The sequence below is a fragment of the Schistocerca piceifrons genome, chromosome 7 (genome assembly GCF_021461385.2).
Source record: "Schistocerca piceifrons isolate TAMUIC-IGC-003096 chromosome 7, iqSchPice1.1, whole genome shotgun sequence".
Classification (NCBI taxonomy): Eukaryota; Metazoa; Arthropoda; class Insecta; order Orthoptera; family Acrididae; genus Schistocerca; species Schistocerca piceifrons.
In genome coordinates this window covers 151544658-151572381 of record NC_060144.1, presented here as the reverse complement: position 1 = coordinate 151572381, position 27724 = coordinate 151544658, and the positions used below count along the sequence as shown (strand labels likewise).

General features: G+C 46.4%; 1 protein-coding gene across 1 annotated transcript in view; it reads right to left on the bottom strand.

Annotated features, from left to right (window-relative positions):
- Positions 1-27724, bottom strand: part of LOC124709138 (chondroitin sulfate synthase 1) — a 310662-nt gene that overhangs the window by 266743 nt on the left and 16195 nt on the right. Inside the window, exon 2 of the mRNA XM_047240807.1 lies at positions 13703-14042. Coding sequence (XP_047096763.1) covers positions 13703-14042 — 340 coding nt within the window. The remainder of the gene's footprint in view (positions 1-13702; positions 14043-27724) is intronic.

Here is a 27724-nt window from a genome sequence, read left to right as displayed (position 1 = left end):
TGTTGAAAACAATTTTGCTGTCGACAGGGACACGTTTCCCGGTACAGTTGTGCTGCCGACCACCCATTCCCATTTGGCTGTCCATATATCAAATCCATGTCAGCCTGTTCCTGATTAGTGTACAGAGTCATCGTCTCTCGTCGTTGCTCTACACGGCACGCGTCCACAACAGAGGGAGGGAGTGTTGCAGATTCCCCCCCCCCCCCCCCCCCCCCCCTAGTCACGATGTGTGAGCGTGCCGTCGTCTTGGACAACACTACTGCCCTCTGGAGTGTGGAACTAAAACACTAGTACAGACGGAACATTCCCGCTTGCCTGGCTCGTTCTCCTGTGTCCTTTCAGTCATTGAAGCCTGCACTGTCAAAGATCTCGTATTTCCACCTTTAAGTGGGTATATCTCCCTTGGAAAGCATTTCCGGCCCTTTGTCCATATGATCTTTTTTGTTCCTTTTCCATTCATGGATCGTTTACCCATGGCCACATTTATCAAAATCATCCTGTATCACTCTTCTCTCTCTACAGTTTATACCTATTTTTCTGAATATTTCAGACATCTTGCATCATATTACGTTGTCGAACGCTATCTCTTCCTATTGAAGTGTCTGTTTTTAAAGCCTTGCCTCCTCTATCAAGCGCAGCGTCAAAATTACATTTCTGGCGGAGTCGTTATCTTTACTAAAGTCAAACTGCTAGTCCTCTAACATCACATTTTTCAGTTTTCTTTTCATCTCTTTTGTACTCTATTCATCTCGGCAACTAGGAGCCATAAGCTGTTAAGCTGATTGCGCAGTAGTTCTCGCCTTTAGCTCCCTTTCCTATCTTCCTATCTAAAAGTCTCGAAATGAGACCAGTACCTTTCTGTATGATAAAGCTTTAAACGTCAGTCCTCTACCAATCTGTTATCATTTGTAGTGCCTCTGACATAAACAATTCATTTTAATTTCGCCAGTTTCCAACTAGTTCGTCTGATGAGTCAATTACAACACTGCAATTAACTATGTTCTTTCAAGCCTCTTAGCATCACCGTGTATTTTCAAAATTTTTCGTTGAATGTTCGTGGACCACAAATGTTTCACTAATTACTCAAAAATACCTTTGCATAAATATGGAGTTTTCTGCAATTATCTTCATAGCGTTTTTCTTTAAATTTACCAACCATTTTACAACTATTCTGTTCCAAATAGTACTGCGACGATGTATGTACTTCACTGTGCACTTTCAAGAAAACTTTCATTCTGTTTCATTGATATTGTAAATAAAAAGTAGAATCGTTTCTAAATGCCTTCCTAGGACTCATTTAGTCAACAACACGACACATACAATAAAATTGTTTTCGTAGTGTATGTAATAAGCACATCAGTTTCCCAAACATTTCATTTCCCTTCAGATGTGACTAACACAGTTTAGTGCTCGTCATGAACAGACTTTTAGCATACACGTCGAAGTAAGTAGTTGTCTCACCAGACGTAACAGCTTCGTTTCACATCTCATATATACCTCTGTATCTGTGAGTCAGTTTTCTACTACATGCAATCATAATGCATACACCTTTCCATTTCACTATCTTCTCAACTACATGGCTGAAGGGTTTCAGTCGGAAAAGTCTGCGAATTATACACTGATGTTACTACACTGAAGAGCCAAAGAAACTGGTACACTTCCTTAATATCGTGTAAGACACGCAGAAATGCCGCAACACGACATAGCATGGACTCCACTGACGTATGAAGTAATGCTGAAGGAAACCGAAACGATGAATTCTGCATGGCTGACCATAAATCTGTAATAGAACAAGGGGGTGGGGATCTCTTCTGAACCGCACGTTGCAAGGCATCCCGGATATGCTCAATAATGTTCAGGCCTGGGGAGTTTCGTGGCCAGCGAAAGTGTTTAAGTTCAGAAGTGTGTTCCCGGAGCAATTCTGGACGTGTGGGGTGTCGCATTGTCCTGCTGGAATAGCCGAAGTCAATGGGAATGCACAACGGACATGAAAGGATGCACGTGATTAGACAGGAAGCTTACGTACGTGTCACCTGTCAGAGTCGTATCTAGACTTATCAGGGGTCCCACATCACTCCAACTGTACACGCTCCACACCATTACGGAGCCTCCGCTAGCTTGAACAGTCCCCTGCTGAGATGCAGGGTCCATGGATTCATGAGGTTGCCTCCATACCCGGACACGTCCATCCTCTCGATACAATCTGAAACGAAACTCGACCGACCAGGCAACATGTTTCCAGACACCAACAGTCCGATGTCGGTGTTGACCGGCTCAGACGAGTCGTAAAGATTTGTGTCGTGCAGTCATCAAGGGTACACGAGTGGGCCTTGGGCACCGAAAGCCCATATGAATGATGTTTCGATGAATAGTTCGCATGCTGACACTTGTTGATGGCCCAGCATTGAAATCTTCTGCAATCTGCGGAAGAGTTGTGCGTCTGTCACGTCGAACGATTCTCATCAGTCGACATTGGTCCCGTTCTTGCAGGATCTTTTTCCGCCCGCAGCGATGTCGGAGATTTTACGTTTTACCGGATTCCTGATATTCACAGTACACTGGTGAAATGGTCGTACGGGAAAATCCCCATTTCATCGTTACCTCGGAGATACTGTCTTCCATCGCTCGTGTGCCGACTATAACACCACGTTCAAACCCATTTAAATGTTGATTGTAGCACCAGTAGCCGATCTAACAACTGCGCCAGACTCTTGTTGTTGCAAACCGCAGCGTTGTATTCTGTCTGTTTCCATATCGCTATATTTGAATACGCACGCCTGTACCACTTTCTCTGGCGCTTGAGTGTAATAACAATTACAGCAGGGCAAATTTAAATGATTTCGTCGTTACTTTCAACAGCGGCGTCGTCAGTGAACATGGCTCTCTTCTGTTCTTGCAGAAAGGAAGAAAAGGAGAATGGAAGTAATCCTAGTACATGACTGCAAAGACTTTATGGTTTTTTTTGAAAAATCAGGATGTGCATTTCTGGATATAAATGGCGTTCCATAAACTCCACCGAGTCTTAAATATTAATTTCTTCGCATCTCTTGAATGAGGTGAACACGGCCACCAGCATTCGTCATCGTTTCTTTGGTACGAGTATTTTCAGTAGCTAGGCATTTCTAAAAGCAGGTATCAGTGATCAGCGACATGACGAACTGTGAAGAACAATGCTCTTCGATGTGATATGAATGCAGTAGCTGTGTGAATGGTTGTTTGCATAAACTAGAAGTGGTGGTGGTGGTGATTAGTGTTTAACGTCCCGTCGACAACGAGGTCATTAGAGACGGAGCGCAAGCTCGGGTTAGGGAAGGATTGGGAAGGAAATCGGCCGTGCCCTTGCAAAGGAACCATCCCGGCATTTGCCTGAAACGATTTAGGGAAATCACGGAAAACCTAAATCAGGATGGCCGGAGACGGGATTGAACCGTCGTCCTCCCGAATGCGAGTCCAGTGTGCTAACCACTGCGCCACCTCGCTCGGTAAACTAGAAGTATTAAGCATTCTCAACTGTGCGAAAATATATGTGTGCGGACTTCAATCGGTTCGTACCAAATATATGTATGTTGTCTGGTGTTCCCAGTGCATTATTGGTTACGTCAGACGTACATGGACATTCTGATGTTCACGTACGCTTTTACCATGTACGTGAAATTTTGATGGTTATGAGAATGTGAGCGAGATTAGGCTCCAACAAGTAAGGTAAGGAATTTTGATGCACTGCATCAAAGATTTAATTTGTATCTAGCCGGTCTCGCTAGAGACATTTACAGCGTTATCTCAACGGGAGAAAGTTTGTTCACGATCGACGCGTTGAGTAAGTATTTGTGTACCTACGTCACCCTGTGGCAGTGATACCACCGGCGGCCTGACCCCGCCAATGTGAGCCTCTCATAGTAGCCGCTAGGATTAGTAGGCCAACACACGTTATGTTCGTCTCCAGACATCCCACTGAATCTAATATACAGGGTGAGTCACCTAACGTTACCGCTGGATATATTTCGTAAACCACATCAAATACTGACGAATCGATTCCACAGACCGAACGTGAGGAGAGGGACTGTGTAATTGGCCAACACAAACCATGAAAAAATGCACGGAAGCATGTTTTTTAACACAAACCTACGATTTTTAAATGGAACCCCGTTAGTTTTGTTATCACATCTGAACATATAAACAAATACGTAATCAGTGCCGTTTGTTGCATTGTAAAATGTTAATTACATCCGGAGATATTGTAACCTAAAGTTGACGCTTGAGTACCACTCCTCCGCTGTTCGATCGTGTGTATCGGAGAGCACCGAATTACGTAGGCATCCAGAGGGAACGGTGATGGACCTTAGGTACAGAAGAGACTGGAACAGCACATTACGTCCACATGCTAACACCTTTTTATTGGTCTTTTTCACTGACGCACATGTACGTTACCATGAAGGGTGAGGTACACGTACACACGTGGTTTCCGTTTTCAATTACGGAGTGGAATAGAGTGTGTCCCGACATGTCAGGCCAATAGATGATCAATGTGGTGTCCATGATTTGCTGCACACAACTGCAATCTCTGGAGTAATGAATGTCGTACACGCCGCAGTACATCTGGTGTAATGTCGCCGCAGGCTGCCACAATACGTTGTTTCATATCCTCTGGGGTTGTAGGCACATCACGGTACACATTCTCCTTTAACGTACCCCACAGAAAGAAGTCCAGAGGTGTAAGATCAGGAGAACGGGTTGGCCAATTTACGCGTCCTCCACGTCCTATGAAACGCCCGTCGAACGTGTACCTCACCCCTCATGGTAATGTACATGTGCGTCAGTGAAAAAGACCAATAAAAAGGTGTTAGCATGTGGACGTAATGTGCTGTTCAAGTCTCTTCTGTACCTAAGGTCCATCACCGTTCCCTTTGGATCCCCACGTAATTCGGTGCTCTCCGATACACACGATCGAACAGCGGAGGAGTGGTACTCAAGCGTCAACTTTAGGTTACAATACCTCCGGATGTAATTAACATTTTACAATGCAACAAACGGCACTGATTACGTATTTGTTTATATGTTCAGATATGCTAACAAAACCTACGGGGTTCCAGTTAAAAAAACGTTGGTTTGTGTTAAAAAACATACTTCTGTGCATTTTTTTATGGTTTGCATTAACCAATTACACTAGCCCCTCTCCTCACGTTCTGTCTGTGGAATCGATTCGTCAGTATTTGATGTGGTTTACGAAATATATCCAGCGGTAATGTTGGGTGACTCACCCTGTATATGGCGCCGAGGTATGTAGTCGAGGGAAAATAAGTGCAGGTACAATGTGTTACCATCATAAGACTTTTCTTTGTTCGACTGAATCAATGGAGAAAACTGAGTCTGAAGGAACGATGATTGAGGTTTACCATCCTGCCGATGATGAAATCATCAGAAACTGAGCACACGTTCGGACTGCGCAAGGTCGGGGAAGTAAGTGAGCCGTGTCCTTTCAGATGAATCAATCAAACAACCGTTTCCGGCACACCAAAACTGCTCAGTGGTCAGCACACTGGACTCGCATTCGGGAGGACGATGGTTCAATACCGCGTCCGGCCATCCTGATTTAGGTTTTCCGTGATTTCCCTAAATCGCTCCAAGCAAATGCCGGGATGGTTCCTTTGAAAGGGCACGGCCGACTTCCTTCCCCGTCCTTCCCTAATCCGATGAGACCGATGACCTCGTTGTTTGGTCTCTTCCCCCAAACAGCCCCACACCAAAAAATTTGAAGAATGACAATAATGATCGTACCTTGAAGTGGGAGACGGTGGACGCTGCATAACTGACTTTTCAGCCCGCACTATGGTTGCATAACAGATAGACTAAATAAGTACGTCAGCTGTTTTATTTCTCGTGACATGGATCAGATCGTTACATGAATCAGTTAATGGAACCACCTGTAAGAAACTGCTACTGGGTTGAGTGCATGACCGTTTCGTGTAACTGCAAAATAACGTGACGGTCGCGTAGAATAACGCACTAACATATGGGAGCAAAGAATTACTAGCTTGTTTATTGTGCTTGTGTGTGTGTGTGTGTGTGTGTGTGTGTGTGTGTGTGTGTGTGTGTGTTTGAAGTAAACCGGCCCTCAACGACGAGGTTATCAGCGTCCTTACAAATATTAAAAGAAACGAATGTGGAGAAAATGGCTAAAAATGTTGTCACACAGTAAGGAGTATACCTGCAAAATGACACTCACTCACTCCCATTTCACTTTGTTGAACCACACTATCACTATGTCACTCGCGTGCAGTCAACGGAGAAAGTGTGACAGGTGCTGTACCTGATAGTAAAACATAATAAAACCAAAGAGAAGCTCAAAAAAATGGCTCTGAGCCTATGCGACTTAACATCGGAGGTCATCAGCCCCCTAGAACTTAGAACTAATTAAACCTAACCAACCTAAGGACATCACACACATCCATGACCGAGGCAGGATTCGAACCTGCGACCGTAGCGGTCGCTCGGCTCCAGACCGTAGCGCCTAGAACCGCACGGGCACTCCGGCCGGCAGGGAAGCTCAAAAAAAACAGCAAAAGGAAATGTGACAGCGTGACCACTAACAAAAAATACGGGTGACTCAGTCACCCTAGCAGACATTAAGACCATCTCCCTACAAGTTTTGGAAACGACTTGGACGAATCACAAAACCTTAAAACACTAACCACATTCATTTCAGTGTCACTTAAAATAGATGGCAGATCGTCGGCAAATCTGCCGCAGCTGTCTGATCCTAAGATAAAACACAATCTAGTAAAATGTGGCGCTGAGTGATCTGTACGCCACAAACTGGAGGGTCCTCTCGCCGGAGCAAGAAGCCCTACGTCAGAGGGTTGTGCCTATGCGAAGACGAGTGAGGAGGACCTCATCCCGTCTGCGTGGTTCTAAAAAGGTACACCACGGCCGTGTAGTGAACTTGAGCAGACGCAACTTGTTATCAGTCATTTCCAGACACTCGTCTTTACATCGACTCATGGCTCTCTACCTCAAGAGCAAGATGACAGGACGCAGGGCAACGGCACGCGGAATAACAGGATCATGACACGCCTTCTCGGCTACGTCCGCCCATTCGTTCCCCACAACAGCCATGTACCCTGGTACTAAACAGAAAGACACCTCCTGCCCCAGTAAGTGTAGTTGGAGGAGGACGTCCTGGATATTCTGAACTACTTTATTTGCTGGGTACATGCGTTGTAGAGACTGTAGGGCACTCAGAGAACCGGAACAGACAAGGAATTAAGCATTCGAAGCATGTCTCATCTCCTCCAGTGTCAGCAAGATCCCATGTATTTGCACGTCGAAGAAAGTAAAATCTCGAAGCAGTCGGATCTGGAGGACGTGATCAGGGAAAACAACACAGCAACCAGCTGAGTTTCTCTGTTTCGACCTATTCCCAAAACAAAAATGGTTCCAACGGCTCTAAGCACTATGGGACTTAACATCTGAGGTCATCAGTCCCCTAGACTTAGAACTACTTATACCTAACTAACCTAAGGACATCACACACATCCATGACCGAGGCAGGATTCGAACCTGCGACTGTAGCAGCAGCGCGGCTCCGGACTGAAGTGCTTAGAACCGCTCGCCCACAGCGGCTGGCCCGCAAAAACAGCTATAAAGTTCTGGTGCTCAGTTAAAATGTCATAAAATAAAGTCTTGAAGCATATGCAGAAGTATAACCTTTCCTGTACTGCACTAGATCTAAAATTACGCTGAACCTCTGCAGTAACCGTGGTGGCAGGCGGTTAAAAACCTGGATTTGGGATTCTACGTGCTCCACAACAAATCACTGCAGCACACGCTGCACGCGGATCTCCAGTGGCATTGTTGCTTGTGGACGACTGGAGAAAAGGCGTTCTTGTGGTGGACGAGCAACAATATGGTATGTAGATGAAGTCAGAGGTGCGAGGAACTTAGATGCCTGACGCACCTTGAGGAGCTGCCGCCGGATGGTGTGTGGCAGTTCGCCAGCCTCACCACAGAGTTTGAGTAGGGACTGCTACTGTGGCCAGCCTAGTTCCCTCAACTCGTTTACTGAGGATCTCTGAAAACTTTAATGACTTCACGGCGCAAAACAGATCGAGGTGGCGCAGCGGTTAAGACATTCGAAACGCATTCTGAAGGAGCACGGTTCAAATACCCGTGAGGCATCAAGATTTATGTTTTTCGCGGTTTCCCTAAACTGCTCAAGGCGAATGCCGGAATGGTTCCTTTAATAAGAATACGGCCGATTTCTTTCCCCATCTTTGTCGTATCTGATCTTGTGTTCCTTCTCTAGTGTGCTCGTTGCTTATCGGGTATTAAACCCTAGTCTTCCTAACGTTTTTGATGGCACGAATCTTGAAGTAGACATTTATTCGTCACTCAGAAAGTGCTCACGAGCGAATGGATCAGAGCTTGGTAGAGCCTGAGTTGCTTCCTGGAAAAGGGCGCCTGAGCCAGCCAGGGCCTTGCAATTGGGACCAATCGGCCGGTCTTTCTTTTCAAAGTCCTAAACTTGAGGAATGAGGACATGAACGGTTCGACTCTCAACTAATTCTACCATGACACCAGATGCGCCACGACTGAATGACAAAAGCTGATCGCGTGTAACTGCCGTCTGGAGGAATAAGATACTGAGTCGCGGGAACAGGGCATTCCATACATACATGGCCCTTGCTATCATGACTTACCATACGTACCTAACGAACTGCCGGTTCTGTGACAGCTCCCTGCAATTAGTAAGCAGCTGAAAGTCAAGAAAAAAGTCACACTGTTGTCATAAAATTATCGTGCGCTTTCAAAATATTAAAAAAAAGTAATTGGCCCGGTGACCTGAAATCCAATTTATTACTCTGTAACGATACTGTACAGGTGCTCAAGACACTGAGGTGACAGAAGTCATGGGATGGCGATATGCACATATACAGATAGCTGTAGTATCGCGTACACAAAGTATAAACAGCCAGTGCAATGGCGGAGCTGTCATTTGTACTTAGGTGATTCATGTGAAAAGGTTTCCGACGTGACTATGGCCGCACGACCGGAGTTGACAGTCTTTGAATGCGGAATGGTAGCTGAAGCTAGACGCAAGCGACATTCCATTTCGGAAGTAGTTACAGAATTCAATATTCCGAGTGCAGTGTGCTGAGAGTACCAAATTTCAGGCTTTACCTCTCGCCATGGACAATGCAGTGCCCGACGGCCTTCACTCTTTAACGACCGAGAGCAGCGGCGTTTGCGTAGAGTTGTTAGTGCTAACAGACAAGCAACACTGCGTGAAATAACCGCAGAAATCCATGTGTGAAGTACGACGAACGTATCCGTTAGGACAATGCGGCGAAATATTGAATTAATGGGCCCCGGCAGCAGGTGACCGTCGCGAGTGCCTTTGCTATCAGCAAGACATCGCCTGCAGCGCCTCTCCTGGGCTCGTGGCCTTATCGATTGGACCGTAGACGACTGGAAAACTATGGCTGGTCATATGAGTCCCAATTTCATTTGGTAAGAGCTGAATTCGTATATACCGAGCGAGTTGGTACAGTGATTGTAAAACTGGACTCGCATTCGGGAAGGGCGACGGTTCAAATCTGCGCCCGGCTATCCTGATGTAGGTTTTCCACGATTTCCCTAAATCGCTTCAGGGAAATGCCGGCACGGTTTCTTTCACAAAAGGCACGGCCGATTCCCTTCCGCCGGCCGGGGTGGCCGGGCGGTTCTAGGCGCTACAGTCTGGCTCTGGCTCTGAGCACTATGGGACTTAACTGCTGAGGTCATCAGTCCCCTAGAACTTAGAACTACTTAAACCTAACTAACCTAAGGACATCACACACATCCATGCCCGAGGCAGGATTCGAACCTGCGAGCACTATGGGACTTAACTGCTGAGGTCATCAGTCCCCTAGAACTTAGAACTACTTAAACCTAACTAACCTAAGGACATCACACACATCCATGCCCGAGGCAGGATTCGAACCTGCGAGCGCAGCGGCCGCGCGGTTCCAGACTGTAGCGCCTAGAACCCCTCGGCCACTCCGGCCGGCTCTAGAGTCTGGAACCGCGTGACCGCTACGGTCGCAGGTTCGAATCCTGCCTCGGGCATGAATGTGTGTGATGTCCTTAGGTTAGTTAGGTTTAAGTAGTTCTAAGTTCTAGGGGACTGATGACCTTAGAAGTTAAGTCCCATAGCGCTCAGAGCCATTTGAAACATTTTTGATTCCCTTCCCTACCCTTCCCTAATCCGAGGTTGTGCTCCGTCTTTAATGACCTCGCTATCGAGGGGACGTTAAACATCAACCCTCTCCTCCTCTTCCTCGTCTTTCGTTATTCTATAAAGCTTTTCCTATTATTTTGAATCCATGCATCCAAGCATAATGTCAAATTTGCCATAGAAGCTTTATAACAATATTCTTTCTTTCTTCCTCATTTTCTTGTGCCTTTGTCACGCATCAGCGCATATTCGGGATGGTTATTTACGGATTTGGCGTGGTTACCATAAGGGGTGGTCGGATGCCCTTCCTGTCTCCACCCTGTTACCCACCTGGGATGGAATATGCGTACCCCAACTGTCTACGTGCTGTGTTATTCACCTAAAAGTGGACGAAAGTTTTCTGAATGTTTGCGAATCGTGTAACGGAGACGAATCTTCAGTACCAGCCCGGTATTCCGCTCGTAGGATGTGGGAAACTTCCTAAAAGCCACATCCACGCTGCCTGGTACACCGACCGTCGTCGTTAATACGGCGGGCGGATTCGATCCGGGGTCGGCGTACCTTGCGGTGTCTGAAGCGGGGCTTTAACACACACGGCTATCCGGGCCGCTTTATGTGAAGAATATTCATAATAAATTTTGCTTTGGTCGTAAATAATTAAACTACTATCATTTGCTACTTCTTCTGGGTTGGAGTACATTCCTACTTTTTTTTAGAGCATTGACAGTGCAGAGCTGTCGTGACATTATCGTCGCATCTAAGCACAAGGCGGAAGCCATAGGTGCGTTCAGGTCAGCTACATATAAAGCGGCAAGTGGGAGAAAAGCCTCGCTGCCGGCGTACTCGAGAAGATGCAGTTGCTAGGTCGAGAACTGTTACACTTAAGTTAGGCTCCAGGGACTTCACGATTCGTTACAGGAAAGCGCGGAACACTGACAAGGGGCGCTCAATTAGTAATGCATCCCTTTTTTGCTGAAAGTAGACTGGTTTTATACAGGATTCCAATACACTATATTATTCCCCTCTCTTCTGGATACAAAACCCTATATTTCAAAATGATTCAATGCGAGACCTCTCGCCACCTTGTGTTGTGTTAAACCGGGGACCTAGAAACGACGGAGAGACTTCGTCCCGCCGTAGCTCCCAGTAGTTCACAACCCCACAACAAGCGACAGCAGTCCACCCACCTCAGCCCCACATCGAACCCAGTGTTAGTCCGGCCCCCAGTGGATCAGGGAGCTTGAAGATGGCGTAATATACCGCCAAAACTGGTAGCCCAATAAATTAACAATTTGGAAATTTAGACGGGGAAAAGGTGTTTGAGCTGACATTCTCTACTGAACAGGCGAGGTCCTGCAACCATCTCTGAAAAGATGGACGTACAAAGAGTAGAATGAGAGTGTCCTCACGTTCCAACATTGCAGGAGTCATAGCTGTGTGCGGTCGGCCGGAACGTGGGAGATTGGACAGGAGTGGGCGATGATGACAAACGCCTCGCCCAAGGACTCAACGAGCATGTGTTCACTGCTAGGTGTACGCAGACATTCTGCAAGTGCTTATCAATATCAGAGATGCTATGGTTTTACGCCAGACGAAACTCAATAACAGCTTTCTGTCTGGAACGTGCCTCGGTTACAGACGCCATTTTGAAAACTACCTATAGCGCCGCAACATGTTAGAACTTCACGAAACTGGAACAGCTGAAGCGAGAATATGCCACGAAGCCCAGCAACAAATTCAACATTTTTTTTCATCCCGAATTGGCGGAAAAAAAGCGTATGTTGTATTACTTATGGAACGCCTCTCCTACACTACTGGCCATTAAAATTGCTACACCACGAAGAGGACGTGCTGCAGACGCGAAATTTAACCGACAGGAAGAAGATGCTATGATATGCAAATGATTAGCCTTTCAGAGCAGTCACACAAGGTTGGCACCGTGGCGACACCTACAACGTGCTGACACGAGGAAAGTTTCCAATCGATTTCTCATACATAAACAGCAGTTGACCAGCTATGGCTGGTGAAACGTTGTTGTGATGCCTCGTGTAAGGAGGAGAAATGCGTACCATCACGTATCCGACTTTGATAAAGATCGGATTGTAGCCTACCGCGATTGCGGTTTATTGTATCGCGACATTGCTGCTCGCGTTGGTCGAGATCCAACGACTGTTAGCAGAATATGGAATCGGTGGGTTCAGGATGGTAATACGGAACGCCGTGCTGGATCCCAACGACCTCGTATCACTAGAAGTCGAGATGACAGGAATCTTATCCGCATGGCTGTAACGGATCGTGCAGCCACGTCTCGATCTCTCAGTCAACAGATGGGGACGTTTGCAAGACAACTACCATCTGCACGAACAGTTCGACGACGTTTGCAGCAGCATGGACTATCAGCTCGGAGACCACGGGTGCAGTTACCCTTGACGCTGCATCACAGACAAGAGCGCCTGCGATGGTGCAATCAACGACGAACCTGGGTGCACGAATGGCAAAACATTTTTTCGGATGAATCCAGGTTCTGTTTACAGCATCATGATGGTCGCATCCGTGTTTGGCGACATCGCGGTGAACGCACACAGGAAGCGTGTATTCGTCATCGCCATACTGGCTTATCACCCGGCGCGATGGTATGGGGTGCCATTGGTTACAAGTCTCGGTCACCTCTTGTTCGCATTGACGGCACTTTGAACAGTGGATGTTACATTCCAGATGTATTACGACCCGTGGCTCTACCCTTCATTCGATCCCTGCGAAACCCTACATTTCAGCAGGATAATGCACGACCGCATGTTGCAGGTCTTGTACGGGCCTTTCTGGATACAGAAAACGTTCGACTGCTGCCCTGTCCAGCACATTCTCCAGATCTCTCAACAACTGAAACCGTCTGGTCAATGGTGGCCGAGCAGTTGGCTCGTCACAATACGCCAGTCACTACTCTTGATGAACTGTGGTATCGTGTTGAAGCTGCATGGGCAGCTGTACCTGCACACGTCATCAAATGGTTCAAATGGCTCTCAGCACTATGGGACTTAACTTCTGAGGTCATCAGTCCCCTAAACTTAGAACTACTTAAACCTAACTAACCTAAGGACATCTCACACATCCATGCCCGAGGCAGGATTCGAACCTGCGACCGTAGTGGTCGCTTGGTTCCAGACTGTAGCGCCTAGAACCGCTCGGCCATCCCGGCTGGCTACACGGCATCCAAGCTCTGTTTGAGTCAATGCCCAGGCGTATCAAGGCAGTTATAACGGGCAGAGGTGGTTGCTCTGGGTACTGATTTCTCAGGATCACTATGCACCCAAATTGCGTGAAAATGTAATCACATGTCAGTTGTAGTGTAATATATTTGTCCAATGAACACCCGTTTATCATCTGCATTTCTTCTCGGTGTAGCAATTTTAATGGCCAGTAGTGTATTCCAGTCCAAGAAGACTGAGTGCAGGCTGTGTATAGAGGCGAGAAGTGGGGGTGAGCGCTCACCTGCCTGCTGTCGACGGAGCGCAGCAGCTTCTCGAGGCGGTCGGCGCGGACGTAGACGTCGTCGTCGGCGCGCAGGAACCACTCGAAGCGGTCGCCGAAGTGCCGCCACATGTAGTGCAGCATGAGGAAGGACTTCTTCTGCGGCGGGTACGAGTCGTCGACGCCGCGCAGGCGCACCAGCGGCAGGTCAGGCCGGTCGGGCGGGCGGCGCGACGCCCACGACGAGAAGAAGGCGACGCGGCCCGGCAACTGGCGGCCCCACGTGTCCAGTACGGCGACGGCGCGCGTGTCCACGTACTTCTGCGCCGTCATCACGCCCGCCAGCAGCAGCGTCCGCGGGCTGCCGCCACACGAAACAGCGCGTCAGCGACTACGCGGTCCAGGTTTCATATGGGGCCTCTAGAAGCTTTTGAGTCAAATTTTATTTATTTAATCGTATGGCTAGGGCCCCCCGTCGGGCAGGCCGTTCGCCAGGCGCCGGTCTTTCAATGTGACGCCACTTCGACGACCTGCAGACGATGAGGATGATAGGATGACGATGAGGACAGCACAACACCCAGTTCCTGGGTGGATAAAATTCCCCGGTGCGTGGCGGAGGGTACCTCGTAGCACAACTAGCGTCTTCTCTCCCTATTCCTCTCCCAAACAGAACGAGGGAAAAATGACTGCCTATATGCCTCTGTACGAGCCCTAATCTCTCTTATCTTTGTGGTCTTTCCGCGAAATGTAAGTTGGTGGCAGTAAAATTGTACTGCACTCAGCCTCAAATGCTGGTTCTCTAAATTTCCTCAGTAGCGATTCACGAAAAGAACGCCTCCTTTCCTCTAGAGCAGGGCTTCCCAACCTTTTCAGCTGGCGGACCCCTTCTTCAGTCGAAAATCCATGGCGGACCCCTAGTCAGTAAAGACCACAGTAACTTTAAATTTCAGAACGAAACCCATGGGAACTGAAAAGTTCTTAATGCAAGTGCCATGTTCCCAATGACCCCCCCCCCCCCCCCCCCACGAAGTGTCAATAGCCTTTGGTTTAGAGATGAATGAAAACAACTTGAAATTAACGATCCAATTTGAATTCCCACTTTATCCAGACACTTACTAATGGATTTACTCCCTTTGTTCAACACACTATAGCGTGATTAAAATTACTTGGTAATTGAAATTTCACACGATGGAGCTGTCTTCCTCCAAGAGCAATCAACGTCACTTCCAAACTGTTCGCTGTTGACAAGCTGCCGCTTATGGTCTATTCACTTCCACTACCACTTGGCTACTGTTGTGTAAGGAGCATGCATATTTCGTAGCAGTCGTGTGTGTGTGTGTGTGTGTGTGTGTGTGTGTGTGTGTGTGTGTGTGTGTGTGGTTTTTCGTGAAATCCTAAGAAAAATGTTCAAATGTATGTAAAGTCTTCCTTTGGTCGTCCTCCCTCCTCATTCAGTTCAACTGGAAACTTCCCTTGCTGTGAAGGCGATAGATAAACTGCACCCTTCTTCAATGATCCTGACTTCATCCACCGATCCATGTTAGAAGTAATAAACTGGTCAAAAATCGACTTATGAAATAGGTAGTGCACTGACAAAGCAAGTTAAACATTTAATGATGCCTGCGGCCGCATACGTGCCAGCGAGCACTGTGTCTGGTCGACAAAGCTCGCTCCGCGCATGCGTAAAAGGTTTCAGCGCAACTAACGCCGTGATCTGGGGCACAAACGACCCCCGTAAAGTTGCGAAATAGTCGATCAGAGAAGCCGCGTTCTCCCGCACTAAACTGTGTATGCGTTCTCACTTAGGAACCGCAAAGGCTGCTTGGGGATACGACCTGAAGTACAAATGTTTTTCACACTAAAAAAAAGTACTTATGAAGTTGATTTTCACATTTTTATTCAATAATTTTACTCATTATTTTACACTATTTGGTGAAAGGTGGCCGCGGACCCCCTAGAAAGAGCCGGCGGACTCCTAAGGGGTCCGCGGACCACAGGTTGGGAAGCCCTGCTCTAGACACTCCCACCCGAGTTCCTGAAGCATTTCCGTAACACTCGCGTGATGATCAAACCTACCAGTAACAAATCCAGCAGCCCGCCTCTGAATTGCTTCTATGTCCTCCCTCAATCCGACCTGATAGGGATCCCAAACGCTCGAGCAGTACTCAAGAATAGGTCGTATTAGTGTTTTATAAGCGGTCTCCTTTACAGATGAACCACATCTTACCAATGAACCGAAGACGACTATCCGCCATCCCCACAACTGCCATTACATGCTTGTCCCACTTCATATCGCTCTGCAATGTTACGCCCAAATATTTAATCGACGTGACTGTGTCAAGCGCTAAACTACTAATGGAGTATTCAAACATTACAGGATTCTTTTTCCTATTCATCTGCATTAATTTACATTTATCTATATTTAGAGTTAGCTGCCATTCCTTACACAAATCACAAATCCTGTCCAAGTCATCTTGTATTCTCCTACAGTCACTCAATGACGACACCTTCCCGTACACCACAGCATCATCAGCAAACAACCGCACATTGCTATCCACCCTATCCGAAAGATCATTTATGTAGATAGAAAACAACAGCGGACCTACCACACTTCCCTGGGGCACTCCAGATGATACCTTCACCTCCAATGAACACTCACCATCGAGGACAACGTACTGGGTTCTATTACTTAAGAAGTCCATTCAGCTGCCGGGGGCGGACAGTGGATCAAATTGAAGCAGTGTGATATGAAAAAGTGTCCCCACTACCGATTATATTGAGATAAGGAGCCAATGCTCGGAAATGCATATTTACTTCTTTATGGGTATGCCATGTACCTAATAACAACAACGTAGCTCGTAGTAACTGTTCAAAGTGACAACCCCCAGTCTCAAAGCATGCATGGCAAGGACACAGGAAGTTCTGCTGCGCTCTCTCAAAGATCCTTGGTGTCCGTTGTACCAGGAGACAGGCAGTTTGTACCATAGCAAGCAGGTCTTCATCAGTTTCTACGGGGGTTTCACACACCAACGCCTTAAAGTAATCCCGGAGATAAAGTCCAGAGGAGTGAGATCCAGCGATCGCGCTGACAATGGGACAGGACCTCGTTTCCCATCCAACGATGAGGGTTCATGTTGTTTGGATGACCGCGGACATTAACATCGAAGTGGGCTGGCGCACCGTCGTGTTGAAATCATATCCCTTCACGGACAACAAGGGTTACAGTCTCCAAGAACTGTGTCAGCACATCTCACAGGAACATCGGGTAAAGTGGACCAGTCAAACAGTCTCCCTTTGAACAATTATTATGAGATACGTTGTTGTTACGCAGTGTAAGTCCATACCACAATTAATATGTATTTCCCACCATTGGTTTCATATCTCAGTATAATCGATTGTGGATCCACTACCACTTGAATCAATTTCACCCAAAAGGTTTAAGACACACTGGGCTGGAAAGTAAAGGAAATCAGTAACCGGATCGAAGCCATACGTCCAGACCATCAGTGACCCTAACGGCACTGAAACAGAAGAGGACAAAGAGAAGGCCGGAATGTTACTTTGTTTCTCCAAAACGCAACGCGATTTCTCCTTTTAGGGGGTTGCTCCTCCCTGCAAATTTCAAAACATCTTTTTTTCGTTTGTTTTTGCCATTAAATGTTCTCTGGGGTATCTACTTTCCACTGGAGTGATAATAGTCATGGGTTACCGCCCAATATCGTGTCGAACCTCCTTTTTCCTGGAGTAGTATAGCAACTCGACGTGGCATGGACTCAACAAGCTGTTAGACGGCCCCTGCAGAAATACTGAGCCATGTTGCCTTTGTAGCCGGCTATAACTGCGAAAGTGTTGCCGGTGCAGGCTTTTGTGCACGAACTGACTTCTCAGTTATGTCTCACAAATTTGTGTCGGTCGATCTGCATTGTCAAATCATTCGCTCTAATTATCCAGAATGAGCTTCAAACAAATCACAAACAACTGTGGCCTGGTGAGATGCTGCATTGTAATGAAGGCCGTTAATGGGCGCAAGTAGGCTCCAAGTAGCCAAACATAACCAATTCCAGCTAATGACCGGTTCAGTTGGACCGGAGGTCTAGCGGTTCTGGCGCTGCAGTCCGGAACCGCGGGACTGCTACGGTCGCAGGTTCGAATCCTGCCTCGGGTATGGGTGTGTGTGATGTCCTTAGGTTAGTTAGGTTTAAGTAGTTCTAAGTTCTAGGGGACTTATGACCAAAGATGTTGAGTCCCATAGTGCTCAGAGCCATTTGAACCATTTTGAACCGGAGGACGGGATCCATTAAATGCAAACGCAGTTCACACCATTATGGAGTCACCCACAGGTTGCACTGTGCCTTGTTGACAACTTGGGTCCATGGTTTCGTGGGGTCTGCGCCACACTCAAATCCTACCGCAAGCTATTACCAATTACAATCGGGACTCCTCGGGCCAGGCCATAGTTTTCCAGTCGTCTAGTGTCCAACCGATATGGTCTCGAGCTCAAGACAGGCACTGCAGACGATGTCGCCCTGTTGGCACAGGCACTCGCGTAGGTTGTCTGATGCCATAGCCCATTAACGCCAGATTTCGCCGCACTGTCCTATCACATACGTTCGTCGTAGGTCCCACAATGATTTCTGCGGTTATTTCACGCAGTGTTGCTGGTCTGTTAGCACTGACAACTTACGCAAACGCCGCTGATATAGGTCGTTAAGTGAACACCGTCGGCCAGTGCGTTGACCGTGGTGAGAGGTAATGCCTGAAATTTGGTATTCTCGGCACACTCTTGACACTGTGGAGCTCGGAATATAGACTTCCCTAACGATTTCCGAAACTAAATGTCCCATGCGTCTAGCTCCAACTACCATTCTGCGGTCGAAATCTGTTAATTCCCGACGTGCCGCCATAAGCACGTCCGACAACTTTTCACACACGAATCACTCTTGAGTATGAACGATTGCTCCGCCAATGCACTGCCCTTTTATATCTTCTGTACGTGGGACTACCGCTATCTATGTAAGTGCATATTGCTATCCACGACTTGTCAGTGTAATGCACAGTTCGTACCAATTTCGCCAGAAACCCCGTTATCCATTTACAAGGTGACTTGTGAAAAAATGTCTCGAAAACCATTCAGAGCGGGAAAAAAAAGTCGACATTTCGGCCAATGTGGCTGTATGTAATTTCAACGACAGCCTAACAGGAATTACGAAAATTACAAACGTGCCCGAATTTGAGATCAGGCCAGACCGTTACAATTTCGTCCCGAAAGCGAACGAAAAGCCTATCAGCGGACAGAGTAGCAGATGAGTCAAGGTGCCAAAGAAACCCACCGTGCGGTTCTAGGCGCTTCAGTCTGGAACCGCGTGACCGCTACGGTCGCAGGTTCGAATTCTGTCTCGGGCATGGATGTATGTGATGTCCTTAGGTTAAGTCCCATAGTGCTCAGAGCCATTTGAACCATTTGAACCAAACCCACAGAACCACTATGGACACGAAGAAGATGGAAGAGGAGGGCCTACTTTTGGATATTGAAGGGTTCGTGTATGGTCCAGGGATCACCGATTAGAAGTATGTTCAACTAAACTAAAGAAAATGTGACCCAAAACTTTAAAGGTGTTTTCATCGAAATCGTATTATTTGTCAGATTGGCGGGAAACACAACTTAAGAGCAGTAAATACAATTTTTATCGGAATTTGGTGCAAGGTGTCCTTCCACCTAGTGTAGCGTCAAGAGGGAGCATCTGACGTGGACACAAACCTGATTTCTTAAAGACAAAGGAGTAAGGAATAAACCATATGATCAGATTTAGTGCTACCTTTTATGTAATTTGAAAAAAGAAATGACGAGGATCACCTTTTTCGTGCGTTCAGAGAGAGCTACCCGCTTAAGTCGTCACACCAACGCCAAAACGACAGCTGTCGAACTATGTAGCCGTGGGGTAGGAAATTGACTAAAGATGCTGAACACGGGAAAGGCGATTGGTCCTAACTGGACACCTATGCCGATTCTACATATAGCGTACGGAAGAACTTGCTCTGCCTGCAGCATCAGTGTATCGTAGGTCGCTGGATGATGATGATGATGCTTGGTTGTGGGGCACTCAACGGCGTAGTCATCAGCGCCCCTACAAAGGCCCAATTTTTGCACAGTCTAGTTTTTTTTTCATAGTCTAATCTAGTCACTGTCACGAATGATGATGATGCTGATGAAATGATGAGAACAACACAAGCACTCAGTCCCTGGGCAGAGAGTCGCTGGAGGAGTGAAGCATTTCTAGTGATTTCAAAAACTCACAGGTGATTCCCGTTTTCAACAAGTGTCGTCGAACAGGCGCACTCAATTACAGGTTACTAGCGACTCGTCCTGACTTTCTGTAGGCTGCACTATGTATCTACGACCGCACGACTTGTCTCGCATACTACTGTAGTAATACACTGAAGCGCCAAAGAAACTGGTATAAGCATGCGTATTCAAATACAGAGATATGTAAACAAGCAGAACACGGCGCTGCGATCGGGAACGCTTATATAAGACAACAAGTGTGTGGCGCAGTTGTTAGGTCGGTTACTGCTGCTACAATGACAGAATATCAAGACTTAAATGAGTTTGAATGTGATGTCATCGTCGGCGCACGAGCGATGGGACACAGCATCTCCGAGGTAGCGATGAAGCGGGGATTTTCCCTTACGGCCGTTTCACGAGTGTACCGTCAGTATCAGGAATCCCTAAAACGTCAAATCTCTGACATTGCCACGGCTGGAAAAAGATCTTGCAAGAATGGGACCCCACTAGCTACCCTTCCGCAAATTGCTGCAGATTTCAGTGCTGGGTCATTGAATGAAACATCGTCGATATGGGCTTTCGGAGCCAAAGGCCCACTGTTGTACCCTTGATGAATGCACGACACAAAGCTTTACGCCTCGCCTGGGCCCGTTAGCACTGACATTGGACTGTTGATGATTGGAAATATGTTGCCTGGTCTCGTTTCAAATTGTATCAAGCGGGTATGGAGACAACCTAATGAATCCATGGACCCTGCAAGTCAGCAGGGGACTGTACAAGCTGGTGAAGGCTCTGTATTGTTGTAGGGCGTGTGCAGTTAAGAGTTAGGTAACACTTACGTAAGCATCCTGTCTAATCACCTGCATCCATTCATGTCCATTATGTATTGCGACGGACTTAGGCAATTCCAACAGGACAATGCGACACGCCACACGTCCATACTTGGTACAGAGTGGCTCCAGAAACACTCTTCTGAGTCTAAACACTTCCGCTGGCCACCAAACTCCCCAGACATGAACATTACTGAGCATATCTGTGATGTCTTGCAACGTGCTGTTCGGAAGAGATCTCCACCCCCTCGTATTCTTACGGATTTATGGACAGCCATGCGGGATTCATGGTGTCAATTCCTCTCAGCACTACTCCTGACATCAGTCGAGTCCATACCACGTCGTGTTGCGGCACTTCTGCGTGCTCGCGGGGGCCCTATACGATATTAGGCAGGAGTACCAGTTTCTTTGGGTCTTCAGTGTATATTACACTGTGCAACACAATTAAAGGGTCAGTTTTTCCGAGATTCTATAACTGGCTCTGTTTGCGAGGCACAAGTTTGAAATTTGTTTCAAATGTCCCTACAAACTTCCTCGGTATACTTGAAATGTATTCATAGCTGCGAATACGGACCACCATCAGCTATATAATGGAATATCAACAATGAGAATTGTGCCGGACGGGATTTACCGCTTATCGCGAGCGGTCGCCTTGCCAGTTGTTGGCCGTCGAGCTTCCGACCTTCAACGCAGAGGCGTCGAAAAAAGGGGTGAAATGTGGATAAGAGGGCGTGTGACAACCTTTCCATCGCCTGACGCGTCCATGGTGGCGTTAGAACTGTGGTGAAATTTGATGCTAATGTGACATCATTGACCCACCTTACACCTCACATGAACTTATAAACTGTGGGCTTTCTTCGCGTGTGCCGGCACGCTGTTTGGAGCGTCACCGAGCCAGAGAGTGACAATGGCAGACAATTACGGTGTTTAGAAGAAGTGAGCCTTTAATTGCGTTGTGCAGTATACTCGTATGACACAAATCTTCCTCGTGAATCAGTCTGTCTATTGTGAAAACCATTATCACAATCCCTACATTTGTTTCTGAGACTAGCCTTCAAATACAGACACAAGAATGCGGCGGGGGACATTTAATTTATAGTACACTACTGGCCATTAAAATTGCTACACCACGATGATGACGAGCTACAGATGCTAAATTTAACCGACAGGAAGATGATGCTGTGATGTACAAATGATTAGCTTTTCAGAGCATTCACACAAGGTTGGCGCTGGTGGCGACACCTACAACGTGCTGACATGAGGAAAGTTTCCAACCGATTTCTCATACACAAACAGCAGTTGACCGGCGTTGCCTGGTGAAACGTTGTTGTGATGCCTCGTGTAAGGAGGGGAAATGCGTACCATCACGTTTCCGACTTCGAGATAGGTCGGATTGTAGCCTATCGCGATTGCGGCTTATCGTATCGCGACATTGCTGCTCGCGTTGGTCGAGATCCAATGAGTTAGCAGAATATGGAATCGGTGGGTTCAGGAGGGTAATACGGAACCCTGTGCTGGATCCCAACGGCCTCGTACCACTAGCAGTCTAGATGACAGGCATCTTATCGGCATGACTGTAACGGATGGTGCAGCCACGTCTCGATCTCTGAGTCAAAAGATGGGGACGTTTGCAAGACAACAACCATCTGCATGAACAGTTCGACGGCGTTTGCAGCAGCATGGACCATTAGCTCGGAGACCATGGCTGTGGTTACCCTTGACGCTGCATCACAGACAGGAGCGCCTGCGATGGTGTACTCAACGACGAACCTGTGTGCACGAATGACAAAACATTTTTTCGGATGAATCCAGGTTCTGTTTACAGCATCATGATGGTCGCATCGGTGTTTGGCGACATCGCGGTGAACGCACATTGGAAGCGTGTATTCGTCGTAGCCACACTGGCCTATCACCCGGCCTGATGGCATGGGGTGCCATTGGTTACACGTCTCGGTCACCTCTTGTTTGCATTGACGGCACTTTGTACAGTGGACGTTACATTTCAGATGCGTTACGACCCGTGGCTCTACCCTTCATTCGATCCCTGCGAAACCCCACATTTCAGCAGGATAATGCACGACCGCATGTTGCAGGTCCTGTACGGGCCTCTCTGGATACAGAAAACGTTCGACTGCTGCCCTGTCCAGCACATTCTCCAGATCTCTCACCAACTGAAAACGTCTGGTTAATGGTGGCCGAGCAACTGGCTCGTCACAACACGCCAGTCACCACTCTTGATGAAGCTGCATGGGCAGCTGTACCTGTACACGCCATCCAAGCTCTGTTAGACTCAGTGCCCAGGCGTATCAATGCCGTTATTACGGTCAGAGGTGGTTGTTCTGGGTACTGATTTCTCAGGATCTATGCACCCAAATTGCGTGAAAATGTAATCAGATGTCAGTTCTAGTATAATATATTTGTCCAATGAATACCCGTTTATCATCTGCATTTCTTCTTGGTGTAGCAATTTAATGGCCAGTAGTGTATGTATTGGCATCGTTGACGTAAGCCTGTTGTACAGTTTTGGAGCACATTATATGTTCTTCTATAAGTTCCCTGCAAAATAGCGAAAAACCACTTTGTGGATTCACCACGGATTCCGTAGACGGCGATTATCTTGAACCTAGCTTGTTCTGTTCATTCGCAAGACCCAGAAAAGCAGCAGATACCGGCGTTCAGGTTGATGCCATGATTCTTGACTTCCAGACGGAGTTCAAACCAAGTCCGTACTGTGGCCTGATGGAACAAAATACGAACGTACGGAATACGGAAACAGCTTTGTGATTGGACTGAAGAGTTCTTAATTAATGGAACACAACATGTCGTTCTTCGCGTAGAAGATCCTTCGGGCGTAAAATAACTTCCTGTGTTCCCTGAAAGCGTCTAATAGCATCATTATCGTCCATAGGACACGTAAATAGCATAGTGATTAACGTCTATAACTCCGTGAGGCTGTTCGCGGGTACTGTTGCTGTATGTGCAGAAATCGGAATACTAGAAAATTCTAGACAAATCCGGGAAGACTTGTGAGAATTCACGCTTGGTGTAGGTATTGGTAGTTAGCGCTTAACATAAACAAAGTAAAGTTCTACACATAAATATGCAGAAAGGCCTGTTATTGGGTGATTAAACGATCGAGCAACCACTGGAACCAATAACATCCATTAAAATCTGGGACTATTCATGCGCAGCGATTTAAAATGCAACGACCACATAACAGTAACAGCATGACAGGCAGATGACAGATTGAAATTCACTGGAAGAATCCACAAGATGAGTAGTCCACTCACGAAGGAGGTATTTTGCAAAGTTCTGGTACGAGCTGTTTCTCATCAGACACTCACCGTATAGGATTTACATAGCGTGAAACAGAACTCTACCGACAGTCTTTCCGAAACGCTAGTGTGGATCAAAACAAGAAGAAAATGTAGTAAGAAATGTATAGTGAACAAAGGCTCTAAAAGTCGTACCCTTGTTCATCTTCGCTACTGTGAGACGCATGTCTTCTGTCGTAGTCTCCTGGCTTTCCGTATTTCGAGAGACGGTAGTTGTTGTTGTTGTGGTCTTCAGTCCTGAGACTGGTTTGATGCAGCTCTCCATGCTACTCTATCCTGTGCAAGCTTCTTCATCTCCCAGTACCTACTGCAACCTACATCCTTCTGAATCTGCTTAGTGTATTCATCTCTTGGTCTCCCTCTACGATTTTTACCCTCCACGCTGCCCTCCAATGCTAAATTTGTGATCCCTTTGTGCCTCAAAATATGTCCTACCAACCGATCCCTTCTTCTAGTCAAGTTGTGCCACAAACTTCTCTTCTCCCCAATCCTATTCAATACCTCCTCATTAGTTACGTGATCTACCCACCTTATCTTCAGCATTCCTCTGTAGCACCATATTTCGAAAGCTTCTATTCTCTTCTTGTCCAAACTGGTTATTGTCCATGTTTCACTTCCATACATGGCTACACTCCATACAAATACTTTCAGAAACGACTTCCTGACACTTAAATCGATACTCGATGTTAACAAATTTCTCTTCTTCAGAAACGATTTCCTTGCCATTGCCAGTCTACATTTTATATCCTCTCTACTTCGACCATCATCAGTTATTTTACTCCCTAAATAGCAAAACTCCTTTACTACTTTAAGTGTCTCATTTCCTAATCTAATCCCCTCAGCATCACCCGATTTAATTTGACTACATTCCATTATCCTCGTTTTGCTTTTGTTGATGTTCATCTTATATCCTCCTTTCAAGACACTGTCCATTCCGTTCAACTGCTCTTCCAAGTCCTTTGCTGTCTCTGACAGAATTACAATGTCATCGGCGAACCTCAAAGTTTTTACTTCTTCTCCATGAATTTTAATACCTACTCCGAATTTTTCTTTTGTTTCCTTTACTGCTTGCTCAATATACAGATTGAATAACATCGGGGAGAGGCTACAACCCTGTCTTACTCCCTTCCCAACCACTGCTTCCCTTTCATGCCCCTCGACTCTTATAACTGCCATCTGGTTTCTGTACAAATTGTAAATAGCCTTTCGCTCCCTGTATTTCACCCCTGTCAACTTCAGAATTTGAAAGAGAGTATTCCAGTCAACATTGTCAAAAGCTTTCTCTAAGTCTACAAATGCTAGAAACGTAGGTTTGCCTTTTCTTAATCTTTCTTCTAAGATAAGTCGTAAGGTTAGTATTGCCTCACGTGTTCCAACATTTCTACGGAATCCAAAGTGATCTTCCCCGATGTTGGCTTCTACCAGTTTTTCCATTCGTCTGTAAAGAATTCGCGTTAGTATTTTGCAGCTGTGACTTATTAAACTGATAGTTCGGTAATTTTCACATCTGTCAACACCTGCTTTCTTTGGGATTGGAGTTATTATATTCTTCTTGAAGTCTGTGGGTATCTCGCCTGTCTCATACATCTTGCTCACCAGATGGTAGAGTTTTGTCATGACTAGCTCTCCCAAGGCCATCAGTAGTTCTAATGGAATGTTGTCTACTCCCGGGGCCTTGTTTCGACTCAGGTCTTTCAGTGCTCTGTCAAACTCTTCACGCAGTATCTTATCTCCCATTTCATCTTCTCTACATCCTCTTCCATTTCCATAATATTGTCTTCAAGTACATCGCCCTTGTATAAACCCTCTATATACTCCTTCCACTTTTCTGCCTTCCCTTCTTTGCTTAGAACTGGGTTTCCACCTGAGCTCTTGATATTCATATCAGTGGTTCTATTATCTCCAAACGTCTCTTTAATTTTCCTGTAGGCGGTATCTATCTTACCCCTAGTGAGATAGGCCTCTACATCCTTACATTTGTCCTCTAGCCATCCCTGCTTAGCCATTTTGCACTTCCTGTCGATCACATTTATGAGACGTTTGTATTCCTCTTTGCCTGTTTCAGTTACTGCATTTTTATATTTTCTCCTTTCATCAATTAAATTCAATATTTCTTCTGTTACCCAAGGATTTCTACTAGCCCTCGTCTTTTTACCTACTTGATCCTCTGCTGCCTTCACTACTTCATTCCTCAAAGCTACCCATTCTTCTTCTACTGTATTTATTTCCCCCATTCCTGTCAATTGCCCCCATATGCTCTCCCTGAATTTCTGTACAACCTCTGGTTCTTTTAGTTTATCCAGGTCCCATCTCCTTAAATTCCCACCTTTTTGCAGTTTCTTCAGTTTTGATCTACAGGTCATAACCAATAGATTGTGGTCAGAGTCCACATCTGTCCCTGGAAATGTCTTACAATTTAAAACCTGGTTCCTAAATCTCTGTCTTACCATCATATAATCTATCTGATACCTTTTAGTATCTCCAGGGTTCTTCCATGTATACAACCTTCTTTCATGATTCTTAAACCAAGTGTTAGTTATGATTACGTTGTGCTCTGCGCAAAATTCTACCAGGCGGCTTCCTCTTTCATTTCTTAGCCCCAATCCATATTCCCCTACTATGTTTCCTTCTCTCCCTTTTCCTACTACTGAATTCCAGTCACCCATGACTATTAAATTTTCGTCTCCCTTCACTACCTGAATAATTTCTTTTATCTCGTGATACATTTCATCTATTTCTTCATCATCTGCAGAGCTAGTTGGCATATAAACTTGTACTACTGTAGTAGGCATGGGCTTTGTGTCTATCTTGGCCACAATAATGCGTTCACTATGCTGTTTGTAGTAGCTAACCCGCACTCCTATTTTTTTATTCATTATTAAACCCACTCCTGCATTACCCCTATTTGATTTTGTATTTATAACCCTGTAGTCACCTGACCAGAAGTCTTGTTCCTCCTGCCACCGAACTTCACTAATTCCCACTATATCTAACTTTAACCTATCCATTTCCCTTTTTAAATTTTCTAACCTACCTGCCCGATTAAGGGATCTGACATTCCACGCTCCGATCCGTAGAACGCCAGTTTTCTTTCTCCTGATAACGACGTCCTCTTGAGTAGTCCCCGCCCGGAGATCCGAATGGGGGACTATTTTACCTCCGGAATATTTTACCCAAGAGGACGCCATCATCATTTAATCGTACAGTAAAGCTGCATGTCTTCGGGAAAAATTACGGCTGTAGTTTCCCCTTGCTTTCAGCCGTTCGCAGTACCAGCACAGCAAGGCCGTTTTGGTTAATGTTACAAGGCCAGATCAGTCAATCATCCAGACTGTTGCCCCTGCAACTACTGAAAAGGCTGCTGCCCCTCTTCAGGAACCACATGTTTGTCTGGCCTCTCAACAGATACCCCTCCGTTGTGGTTGCACCTACGGTACGGCCATCTGTATCGCTGAGGCACGCAAGCCTCCCCACCAACGGCAAGGTCCATGGTTCATGGGGGGGAGACGGTAGTATGGACAAAAAAAAAAAAAAAAAAAAAAAAAAAGCACTGTAAACACGGGTTCTAAAGTGTACACCTTAATCGCTATGAACA